This window comes from Lithobates pipiens, unplaced genomic scaffold (assembly GCF_037356315.1).
Source record: "Lithobates pipiens isolate NorthernLeopardFrog02 unplaced genomic scaffold, aLitPip1_a1.2 Scaffold_23, whole genome shotgun sequence".
NCBI classification, from domain to species: domain Eukaryota; kingdom Metazoa; phylum Chordata; class Amphibia; order Anura; family Ranidae; genus Lithobates; species Lithobates pipiens.
The window spans coordinates 259,700,292-259,713,499 of NW_027507785.1; the positions used below are offsets into that span (position 1 = coordinate 259,700,292).

The window sequence follows — 13,208 nt, forward strand, 5'->3', positions numbered from 1 at the left end:
CTGGCCGTTAGTTGTCGGGGGTCTGCGGGCGGGGGGCTTATCGGAATCCGGGAGCCCCCTTTAATAAGGGGGCCCGGATCCCGGCACCTCACCCTATGTGAATGAGTATGGGGTACCCCTACCCATTCACCTGTGAAAGAAAAAAAAAAAAACACAACAACACACAAGGGTTAAAATACTTCATTGCACAGCTCCGGGGCTCTTCTTCCGTCTTCAGAGGTCTTCTCGCCGGACTCCTCCGCTATCTTCTGCTAGCTCTTTTACTAGCGGAGGAGCCCGGCTTTCTTCTTCGCCGCCACCCTCTTCTTCCGACTTCGGGGGTCTTGCCCCCCCTCTTCGGTTCTTTTTGCCGGGCCACCGCGCCTTCCTCTAGCTCTTTTACAAGCGGTGGCCTGGTCTTTTGTTGCCGCTGCCGCCGTCTTCTGTTCTTCTCTTCTGGAGGAGATGTTGCCTCGTTGCCGTCTCCGGTCACTATGACAGGACACGCGGCGACTTATATAGGGACATCACCGGATGATGTCCCCACCCATTATGATGTGGGCTCCATCTGACTTTTTCCGTCGGAATTTCAGACACACAAATTTTGAGTTGGATCTAAAATGTTCCGACAACAAAATCTGATCGTTTAAATTCCGATCGTGTGTAGACAATTCCAACAGACAAAGTGCCACGCATGCTCAGAATAAATTATGAGACGAAAGCTATTGGCCCGTTTATAGTCCCGTCATACGCGTTCTGAACGATCGGATTTTCCAACAACTTTGTGCGACCGTGTGTAAGCAAGACAAGTTTGGGCCAATATCCTACTGAAAAAAATCCGATGGATTTTGTCGTCCGAATGTCCGACTGTGTGTACAGGGCATTAGAGTTTGCCTCACTGAGCTCTGCAGAGTGCAACTTCAGCTCACCACCCCATTTTCTGACAGATGTAGAGAAGACTGCAGATAAACAGGTACAACTTATGCAGGAGGATTTTTTTTTTTTTAATCTCTGTGTATCATCCAAGGCCAGTCACTTCACTGGGTATATGTAAGGGTTTACAACAGTTTCCTTAGTGGATAGTCTACGGTTCTCAACGTGGCCCATGTCTTTCTGCTTCTTGAAGAGTTTAAACAGCACAACTTGAAATGCCAAAAAAAAAAAAAAAAAAAAAAAAAAAAAAAAAAAAGGTACACCAGTCTAGTACATTACCAGAAGACCTTTAATTAGCTCCGATAACGAGGGTACAGCCCTTCAAACTAGTAAGCTATGCCCCTATGGATGGACATGAATACAGTTTCGGGACTGGATAGTAATACATGCACTTTATCCTGTACTTTTGTGAGTACATTGGAAGTAGAATTTACTAATTTAATGGTAATGCAATAGGCCTGGTGCGCCGCCGCCTTGCTTTTGCTTCAGTTTTCCTTTCCCCCATCTGAAGTGGGCAGCAAGACTGAAGTAGAGTCTAAGCTCCCTGCGGTGATTGTCTCATTTTTTTCACAATAGAGAAGAGGAGCTGTTTCTGGGTCACCATTTAGAACTACATCATCAAAGGTCCTTCCATCCATAGTGCTGCCAGGATATTTTGCTTGTTTATCTAGCACATCTTGAAACCCCCGTGCTTTGAAATCTTTGCCTGAGAGACGTTGCTGATGCAATATACAGTTAGGTCCACAAATATTTGGGCACAGGCACAGTTGTCATACTTTTGGTGCCCCCAGAATAAAATTCAAAAGGAAACAATCCAAATGTTGAAGTGAAGACTTACAGATTTAATTCAAGGGGTTGAACATAAATATCAAGAACACATTTTAGGAACTGCAACCATTTTTATGCCCATTTTCAGGGCTCAAATTTAATTGGACAAATATAATCATAAATAAAATGTTAAATTTTGTATATTTTGTTGAGAATCCTTTACTGGCAATGACTGCCTGCATTTCTGGAACCCATGGACATTACCAAAGACTGGGTTTCCTCCTTTCTGATGTTTTGCCAGGCTCTAACGGCAGCCATCTTCAGTTGTTCTTTGTGGATCTTTCTGCTTTTAGTTTTGCCTTCAGCAAGTGAAATGCATGCTCAATTGGGTTGAGATCAGGCAATTGATTTGGCCATTGCAGAATATTCCACTTTGCCTTTAAAAGCTCCTGGGTTGCTTTTGCAGTGTGTTTTAGATCATTGTTCACTTGTACTGTGAAGCGTCATCCAATCAACTTTGCTGCATTTGGCTGAATCTGGGCTGACAGTAAGGGCACTTTCACACTGAGAAGCGACGGGCATCGGCGATAAAGCGCCGATATTCTTAGCGATGCTTTACCATCGTTTTTGCAACGCTTTTCGGCCGCTTTTAACCTCCATTATAGTCCGAAAAAAGGGGTAAAAGCGCCACTGCAGCAGCACTTCGGCTGCACTGCCCATTGATTTCAATGGGCAGCGCCTCAGTGTGAAAGGGATCTAGCTCTCTAAACACAGCAGAATTCATCCAGCTGCTTCTGTCACATCATCAATAAAACACCAATAACCCAGTACCAATGGAAGCCATGTATGCCCATGCCATCACACTGCAAGCTCCACCATGTTTTACAGATGACGTTGTGTGCTTTGGATCATGAGCAGTTCTAAAACTTCAACAATTTTTTCTTCCCATCGTTCTGGTACAGAATAATCTTAGTTTTATCCGTCCAAAGAAAGCTTTTCTAGAACTGGTTTGTTTTTTGTTTTTTTTAAGATGTTTTTGTCAAAGTCTAAATCTGGCTTTTCTATTCTTCAGGCTTATGAATGTTTTGTACTTTGTGGTGAACCCTCTGTATTTCCTCTCGTGAAGTTTTCCCTTGATTGTAGGCTTAGACAATGATACACCCACTTCCTGGAGTGTCTTTCACTTTCTTTACCATAGAGAGGATCCTGCGATCATCCACCACTGTTGTTTTCCGTGGACATCCAGACCTTTTTATGTTGCCAATTTAACCAGTGCATTCTTTCCTCAGAATGTACCAAACTGTTTATTTGGACACTCTTAATGTTGCTGCTATCTCTCTGGTGTATTTGTTTCGCTTTTGAAGACTTTACAAGAAAAATAGGCCATTGTACTGTATGGACAGCTCCTTTGAACGCATGATTTAGGTTCAAAGCAATAGATTTCAAATGCAAATACCACACTTGGAATCAACGTCAGACCTTTTACCTGCCTAATTGAAGAAAAAACGAAGGAGTAGCCCACACCTGGCCATAAAAACAGCTTTTGATTCAATTGTCCAATTACTTTTGGTCCCTTGAAAAAGGGGGATGGGTATTCTTAAGAGTTGCAATTCCTAAACCCTTTCTCCGATTTGGATGTACATACCCTCAAATTAAAGCTATGTGTGTGCACTTTCAGCCCATATTCTTTATATAACTATAGCTTGAATATGTTATAAAATACAGATAAATACCTGAAAAAAAAAAAATTATAAAAAAAATTTGTGCCAGTGTCCAAATATATATGGACCTAACTGTAATTACCTTGTATCTGGTTGCTGTTCTCAGTTTTGCCATGTTGTATGACCTGTGACATGAAACTGTCTTCTACAACCTCACCTTAGTAGCAGAGTTTGACTGCTACTTGCCCAGTTTTAGACCCCTTTCAGAGTGTGTCGGTTTTCAGGCGATTTAGCGCTGGAAATAACCTCTGCTAAGCACCTGAAAACCGCCTCCCATTCATTCCAGTGTGAGACTTTTCACACTCAGTCAGTGCGCTTGCGGGAAGTTAGAAAAGGTCCTGCAAGCAGCATCTTGCCCATTGGAATGAACGGGCAGGGCTTTCAAAGCGCCTGAAAAGCGGCAGTCCCTAATTGGGTTACCTTGTGGGCACGCTCCCAAGTCCAGCATTCGGCATCCATAGCCGCCGAATGCAGGACTAAGCCCTGCGTCATTAAATTTGATTGACAGCTATCAATATATCCAATCCAATCAAGAGCTGGGACCCCCAGGAGAGAGAGAGAGAGACAGCGTGTCTCCGAAAACTGAATGAAGGGCTTCAGGTAAGTAAAACCGGAAGGGGGTCTAGGGGGCCAGTGATTGCCAGGAGTTTTTTCACCTTAATGCACAGGATGCATTAAGGTGAAAAAACACAAATTTTACAACCCCTGAGGCCTGAGCCTCTTTTTGACACTTGTGTACAAGTTAAAATCAGTTTAGCTCGAAAAATTACTTAGAACTCCCAAACATTATATAATTTTTTTATTTATTTTTCCAACAATCTAGAGAACAAAATGGCGGTCGTTGCAATACTTTCTGTCACAACGTATTTGCACAGCGGTCCTACAAGCACAACATGTCACACTTCAAAATTGCACCTGCTCGTGGAATGGAGACTTAAGGCGATGTTTAAAAATTTCTACAGGTTACCAGTTTTGAGTTACAAAAGGTCTAGGGCTAAAAATATTGCTCTTTCGTCAACGATCACGGCGATACTTCACATGTGTGGTTTGAACACTGTTATCACATGTGTGTAATTAAAAAAAAAATTATATTATATAAATCTATAAAAATATATAATATATTTTTTTATATATTTTTCTTCTTTCCTTTAAGAGCTATGGGTATAGCCCTCCCATGCTATGGAGCCGAGCGGGGCCATCTTCTCCTCACTCGGCAGCCAGGCATCTATGGGAAAAGACGCTACCGGCAGGTCAGGTAAGTGGCGGAGACGACCGGAACGCGGCGGGAGGGGGTGTTCAACTCTCCCGCAGCAGAGACCACTTTTATCTTAAAGAGAAACGCATGGCGTTCCCGATATACTGCTGCCATAACCCCGGTATTTAGCGTCAAAGTACCAACGTAAGTGTACGTTGTTTTGCGTGAAGTGGTTAAACCTCCTATATATCTGTTTCAGTTAATGACTGAATGTTTCAATCTACATATAAAAATTGATGATCATTAGCACCTACTTATTATAATTGGTCAAGCATACTCCTGACTCTAATCCTACAAAACTCCTGAAGTATGCAAGAATTGATGCCAATTTGAAGTCAAAGAGGCTAGCCACACCACATATTTGATTCCGATTTTTCTCCTGTTTGCTCACTTTGCAAGAAGAAGCATTCTTATGTTATTTCTTCACACCTACCTACATCGTTTGCAAAGCAGTGTGTGTAATTTATTTATATATATATATATATATATATATATATATATATATATATATATATATATATACACACACACACACACACACACACACACACACACACACATATATATACACACACACCACACACACGTCTCCTTTAAATACAGAGAGCAAATCTGTTACCTTTTCTTGATCTTAGATTGGACGTTCTATGCAGATCACCTTGCTCGAACCTGTAATCTGAACAAGAAATTAAAAAGGATAATAAAAAGTGAACAATAGGGATACATAACAACACAGTGCTGTGTTTTGCAGCTAAACGAGTCACAACATGAAATAATTTGGCTTAGTGTTCATTTACACCAATCTGTTTCATATGGCATTGGAGTGCGGTCTCTTGTGTTTTTACAATACATGACATGGTTTAACTTTATTTTATTTAAGTTTTATTTATTTCTATGCACTGCAGCAGACGGACAAAAACTTGAGGTCAGCGGAAAAATACAGACATGTTGCTTTAGGCTTCTTTCAGTTAGGAACAGAAAAACACTGACAGGATTTGGGACAAATTTTTGAGAGCAGACACTTTGCGGTTTGTGAAAACATGTAAATACAGGAACAAAAATGTAATATATTGCATATTAATCCTCAAACCAGACATAGACTGCTTGAATCTCGGTCAGTTCTGCAGGAACTGTCCAAAATTAGAACCATGTATGGAGCAGGCTGAATGTACCCAAGTTGATCGATAAATCAACTTTTTATCAACCATCCTGCAGGATTTTACATGCGATTATTGCTAGCGGCTGTCATAGCCGTCCCCGCAGGGAGAACACAATGGCTCTGTAGGAGTGATTCACCTGTCAACACGGTTTGCTTTTTTTTTTTTATTTATTTATTTTTTTTTTAGGAAAGAAATTTGCTTCGTCCATGGCCAGCCTTAGGTGTGGTTTCTGCATTAGTGTTAAAGTGGTGTTGCCACCAAAAAATTAAAAGCTGCTTAAAATTCGTAAAAATAAATAAACAAATGAATTGGCAAAAAAAAAAAAAAAAAAATATTTTACTCACCTCTAAATACCTGTTGCTAGGGGGTCCCTCATAGTCTGCCTTCTTCATTGCCCGGGCTGGTGACATCACTTCCCCTCGTGCCACACATTCACCTGGGACCTGTCACGTGTTCCAGGTGACTGTACGGCGTATCACGGCGCCCTGCGCCGCATGCGCAGTGGGTGCCCGGCTGTGAAGCCACAGCCGGGTGCCCACAGTATGTATGACGGCGCCGCGAGCGGAGCAGGGAACGAGGGGGGAGCTTCGTTACCCCGCATCGCTGGACCCTGGGGCAGGTAAGTGTCCGATTATTAAAAGCCAGCAGCTGCAGTATTTGTAGCTGCTGACTTTTAATATATATATTTTTTTTTAAGGGGGTACCCCACTCTACGCTTTTGTTCCGTTATTGCCATCTGATGATCCCGTCAGTAAAAACGCTTCCTGTCTGAGGAGGACAATGCTCACTCAGCATATTGTATCTATGGAGAAGCAATACGGTCATACTAGGAAAGGACTACAGAAACCTTCCTGTTCATGGTTAGGGTTTGCGCATCCTTTAAGAAGCTCATTCAGCATTCAGGTCCAGATATTCAGAATTTAAGCAACCCTGTAACTAAAAAAAAAAAAAAAATGCCCAGAAAAGGCAGAACTGTAAAACGTGAAGGTAAATACTTAGATTTCCTTAGGTCCATGCTACTGAACTCTGCTCAGATCATGAGAAATTATTACCCAAGTCAGGAAGCCATCAGTTCTGGTTGAATCGACCTCCTGGGTCCTCTGTGGCTCACACTGGTTCCTCTTTTGGATATCCATACATTACACAATATAGTACTGACAGTGAAGTCAGCAGGGGGAGCCAGTGAGAGCTGCACAGAGCCAAAGATATCGGTTTTCCAGCAGACTTAAGCTGGCCATACACATATAGATTATCTGCAGATTTTCTATGGTTAGAAAAAGTGCAACAGATTTCTCCATGTTTGCTAAACTGTGTGGATGGAGGAATCGCCCACTTTTTCCATCTAACCATAGAAAATCTACAGATAATCTACAGGTGTATGGCCAGCTTTAGGCCTCATGTACAACACTGCTGCTGCTAAACAGATGTTTAGGAGCAGTTAGGCATTTTTTTTCAACTGCTCCTGAACTGAAACACGGGGTCGTTTACAGTAATTTCTAGGCAGTTGAGTTTAGAGGCGTTTTTTGGAACGCAAAAAAATGGGTTCAGAAGCTGAGTTTAGAGGCATTTCATGTGCCAAACGTGATAACTATACATATTTTTTTTTTATTTATTTTTTTTAAACGCTTCTAAATGTAAATGCAGCAAAACTTCGCTAAAACGTGCCAAAACTGCCATTTTAAACGTGGATTACTATCTGTCAAATTAAATCGTTCAGGAGAGGTTGTAGAAACATCCAGTGTACATGAAGCCTTAGAGAGTAACTCCACTTTTGTTGAGGAAAAAAAAACACTTTCCCCTCTAGGGTGATATATGTACATAGCAATGATTTTAACAAACTTTGTTGCAAATTCCTACCATTTGTTATTCTGAAAAAAATCCCTGCGTGTTCCATGTGAAAAGTATCTAATGGGAGTGTTTTCATAATTATGAACCAGCTGCTGCACTTGCAGGGTTCTAATGAGAAAATTGAAGGGTCCGTGTCCCTTTAGACATGATTTCCTATTGGTATCTCGCCAAAAATGAAATTTGTTGCAGGGGATGCCAGAAATCTGACTTGGATCTTAGTGCAGACTTCTGGGAAAATGCACAAGCAAATCACACAAGAGGGAAATTATGTTTCTGGGGGGCGTGTGTACAGAACGTAGGAGGATAAAAGAGGACACGGTAATAAATTTGGCAAAATGGTCTCTACAAATCTTAAGAATAGTACAGTATTATGATTGTACTATCTGCACAGGGCACTGGAAAATGTTGCTGCTTCTATAAACATCAATTAGTGTTTCAATTAGTGCTTTATTTTGCTAGGCAACCGTGAGAAGAAAGATGGAAAGTGGAGGTAAAATAGCCTCTTCTGTAGGTGAGATCATCAGTAAACATAACCCTCCATTAAATATGCCAAACTAACACAAACCTTTTGATGAAGGCTTAGGGAGGTTAGAAACAGAAGTAGGTTCTCCTTCACTGCTCTCTGCTTCGTTATCACTGTATGTAGAATCATCTTCTCCTACAATAAAGATTAGAGCATTAGGCAATTGAGAATGTAATAGTTATCATTTGGGGGGGGAAGAGGTAGTGGGGATATGGGAAATGCAGAATGTTTCGGCATAATCTTAGCTGCGGGATGGTCTGTACAGTATCCCTTTAAGAACACACCAAATTTCTAGTACATTGAACTAACCACAGAGGAAATTATAGAAATCTGTATGAAAACACCGCAAGAACCTTGACAGTACAAATGGGGGGGTTATTTACGAAAGGCAAATCCACTTTGCACTGAAAGTGCAGTCATTCTAAATCTAAGGGGTAGATCTGAAATGAGTGGAAGCTCTGCTGATTTTATCATCCAATCATGTGCAAGCTAAAATGCTGTTCCTTGCATGTCCTCCTCAGATCTACAGCGACTTTACTTCCAAGTGCACTTGCAGTGCAAAGTGGATTTTCCTTTAGTAAATAACCCCCATGGTGTCCTAACAAAAAACCCAGATGATGGTGCTGATGTTTTTATAAATTACTTGGCTGTGAGTGTCAATTTGTGGAAGAATTCCAATGCCACACATTAGAGCTGCACAATTAACCATCAAGAATCGTTATCGCGATTTTGACTAAAGTGTTTCACAATTCTTTCTATGCAAAGAATTCTCTCTGCTTTTCCGAAGCCACAGCCATCAAAAGAAAGGAAGAGAAAAACTGGGAAGTCTGCCCAGAATCAAAACATTCTTTATCAGTTGAACTCAAGTATAAACATTGTAACAATTTGTTAATAGAATAGACTGTGTGTAAGTGAAAAAAGCTTAATCACTTAAACACCAAACCCTTTTCTGACATTTGTTGGTTTCAAGTTAAAATCTTTTTTTTTTTGCTATAAAATTACTTAGAACCCCCAAACATTATATATATTTTTTTAGTAGACACCCTAGAGCAGGGATATGCAATTAGCAGACCTCCAGCTATTGCAGAACTACAATTCCCATGAGGCATAGCAAGACTGACAGCCACAAGCATGACACTCAGAGGCATGATGGGACTTTTTTTGCAACAGCTGGAGGTCCGCTAATTGCATATCCCTGCCCTAGAGAATAAAATGGTGATTTTTGCAATATTTTATGTGACACTGTATTTGTGCAGCGGTCTTTCAAATACAATCTTTTTTGAAAAAATAAAATTATATAAAAAAAAAAAATGAATAAAATGATAGATAGATATATATATATATATATATATATATATCTCTCTCTCTCTATCTCCCCCAATCTCCAGTAAAGTTAGCCCATTTTTTTTTGTATAATGTGAAAGATTTTACATCACGAGAATCGTGATCTTCATTTTGGCCAGAATCGTGCAGCTCTACCACACACAATGCTTAACAAGCAATAAACACTCTTATGGTGGTGATCAATTATTGTGCCAATCTCATATAAAATCCAATGGACGCTTTATTAAGTCAATGAAGGTCTGGCACGCATACTAGCACACTGAGATTAACAGTGCAAGGGGAAGCTAAACTTTACTACCACTTTAAACATACTAGCAGTATTCAGGAAAACCACTCTGTAACTTACCAATGATCTCTTTAACTGATGCGGGTTTACGTGAGTTGGGAACGTTAATCTTCTTCCTGCTGTCACGGTATCCGCCACCACTGAAATTAGTCTTATTTTTTGTGCTTTCACCAAGACCTGCCACGATCTTGACTCCAATAGTTTTTGTATTGTCATCGACGGCTTCAGCTCCTTTAGGGATGGCTGAAAAGAATATAAAAACAGACATTTTATTTGGTGTTTTTTTTGCTAATGGAAAGTAAATGATGCAATTCTGCCTAGCAAAGTCAATACAAAGTAAATGAATATGGAAAGTGCAGTACTATATAGTAAGCGATGAAAAATCATCTTTTTAACTTATCAAAAATAAACCTGAACTTGAAACGTGACATTTTACTATGCTATAGGGAACTTTAGCAAATGTATTCTGCCTTTTTTGGGCATAGCTTTCAGATTTCAGTTTCTCTTTAACTGATCACAGAGAAACAAGCTTGACAAACTGTAATATATGCTAGGAGATGACTAGCAGTATAACATTAAACTTTTATTAAGCTCTGCACCTCCATCAGTCACTGGGTCCCATATTTTATTTTTTTCCTACAGTTCATGATACAAACCAGAGAGGGGGGTGCAGGAATGTTGTTTATCAGTGAGTATTTCTTACAAGGGAACCTGTCATATTGCCCTTTCAGGGCAGAGGAGAGCAGGAAAGGCGGGCAGAGGGTCAAGGGTATGTAAAAAAATAAATAAAAAAAACACATCAGCCAGCCCCGAGAGGGCAGAGTGGCACAGCTTTCTTACCCACTTGAAGACCAAGCCTTTTCTGGCACTTTGTTTACATGCAACAATCAGAATTTTTTGCTAAAAAATACCTCAGAATTATATATATTTTTTAAAGCAAAGGCCCTAGAGAATAAATTGGTGTGTGGTATTTGCACAGTGGTTTTACTAACGCAATTGTTGTGGGGAAAAAAAATTAACTTTTTTTAAAATGTGATATAAAAAACAATATACAACCCACGTTTTGGAAAAATATAAAAGAGGACGCTACGCAGAGTAAATAAACATGTCACGCTTTAAAATTGCACAAACCCGTGCAACCATGACAAACAATGTAAATTTTACTATTCATAAGCGATGCTTTAAAAGCCTTTACAGCACAGGAGTCAAACTGACGGCCCTCCAGCTGTTGTGGAACTACAGGTACCACGAGGCATTGCAAGGCTGACAGCTAAAAAGCATGACTCCCACAGGCAGAGGCATGATGCGACTTGTAGTTCTGAAACAGCTGGAGGGCTGCCAGTTTGACACCCCAACTTTACAGGTTACCACTCAGCTGGTGCTAGAATTACATCTAATGATCCGATGTTCACAGCAATACCTCACATGTGTAGGATGATCGCTGTTGGTGTGCATTTGGGACCGATGCATGCATTCAACATTGCACGCACTTGAATTTTTAATTTTTTTTTACTATTAATTTTTATACTTTAGTTATAATAATAGCGTATATCAGCCAAAATACAGCACCACATCCCAGATAAAATAGAACAAAGAGAAAGAGTACTGGGACTTTTAGATGCTGAAACCTCCTATTGGAATAATATCGGACGCAGTCTCCTATTGGAATAATATCGGACGCAGTCTCCTATTGGAATAATATCGGACACAGTGATGTATAAAAATAACAAAATTGTATTAAATACATAAAGATGACTTCTTTAAGACATGTGTAACAAAAATATGAATCAGTAAACTCTGTATACACCCGTAAACAGCCCCTACAACAAGGTGAACAATTTCCTCAATAGTCACATATATGTGTAATCATGACCATTGTAAACACTCAAGACACATAAGTATGAGAAAAGCATCAGTCCAATGTATTTCGCAAGGTAGCTTTTCGTTGACAGAGAGGTCGGTGGACTAGAGCCGATTCAGCAAGTAGTAGTTCTGGGAAACCTCAAAAGAGGCGTTACTTGTTCCCACCGGGGCACTGCAGAATGAGTCAAATGTCTGTCTCAGTCATGTAGGTCTGAAACCAGCCCAAGAAAAGCTGTCCCACAAAGCACATCAGAAATCCCATACACAGGAAATGGAAATTCCAAGCTAAATTGATCAAAAGTTCTGCCATGCTGCACTGGGAGAAATCTCCCCAGTATACACAAACAACTGCAAAGGTAAAATCTTCTCTCATGGCAGAAAACATTAAAAAGCCAACCGCAAAGGCTCCCTTCCTGGTGTCACAATAACAGCAACAGTCCTATGGAAGGCAATCTCCAAATGAGGACCCATGCATGCATGCATGCATGCATGCATATATATATATATATATATATATATATATATATATATATATATATACACACACAATTTTTTTTCCCTCCTCTCCCTTGAGAGCTATGGGTGGAAGTGATGTTTGATGTCGCTTCCTCCCTCCCATGCTATGGAGCTGAGCAGGGCCCCCACACACACCTGCCCATATAAAAGGTGCAGCATAGAGCAAGGACGTGTATGTAAACATCAATTCTGCCGCACATATGAGGTATTGTCACAAATGTTAGAGTGTGACTAATATTTCTAAGGCCATAGTTCACAGTTGATGCTAAACTGATAACCATTAAAAGCAGGGGTAGGCAACCTTAGAGAAGTGGAGATCTACCTGAACAACACGGGTGAAGTCAAAGATCACCGGTCATAGTGTTGCCATCTCACACCTGACTTAAACATTTAATTGCAGGACTACTGTGTCGCAAATGCGTGCATTGCACAGCAATAATGGGTTTAAATCAGGTGGTGAGAAGGCAAACTTATAACCTCCTCACCACCCATCAACACACACCCGGATCGCTTTTCAGAGGAGCAGCACTTGTGCTCAATCACACCTAAAGGTAGGGGTGGCAAAACCACAGAATATTATAGAAGTCTATAGCTAAACGTAGAAAACCTGTAGGATAGCTGCAGGTACACTGCACTGCACCCACGGTGTGCATAAACCACAGTGCATCAGTGGTAAAGCAGCCCTATACTATTATGCCCAGTGTATTACTTCACACTGACCTGAAGATCTCTCCTTTCCTGCTGCTGGCACCACTCTGGAGACCACTAGACAGGATAAGAGATAGAGTATCTGAATACTTTTAAAGGAGGTATTTGGGGTCTGTCTCCACCTATTACTGTCACAAGGGATGTTAACATTGTGATCAAAATTTATTTTATTTTTTTACAGAGAATGAAAAAAGAAATTAAATATATATATATTTTTTTTAATCGCCTCCGTGAGCTCACGCAACAAAGAAAACGCATACATAAGTCGCATATGTAAACGGTGTTCAAATCACACATGTGAGGT

The 13,208-nt window shown here is 40.5% G+C and overlaps 1 protein-coding gene across 2 annotated transcripts in view; it reads right to left on the reverse strand.

Annotated features, from left to right (window-relative positions):
* Nucleotides 1-13,208, reverse strand: part of LOC143928292 (torsin-1A-interacting protein 1-like) — a 41,625-nt gene that overhangs the window by 23,809 nt on the left and 4,608 nt on the right. For both annotated transcript variants that reach the window (XM_077453087.1, XM_077453086.1), the window contains exons 3-5: nt 9,878-10,060; nt 8,230-8,322; nt 5,276-5,332 (exon numbers count right to left, since the gene is read on the reverse strand). In XM_077453087.1, coding sequence (XP_077309213.1) covers nt 5,276-5,332; nt 8,230-8,322; nt 9,878-10,060 — 333 coding nt within the window. The remainder of the gene's footprint in view (nt 1-5,275; nt 5,333-8,229; nt 8,323-9,877; nt 10,061-13,208) is intronic.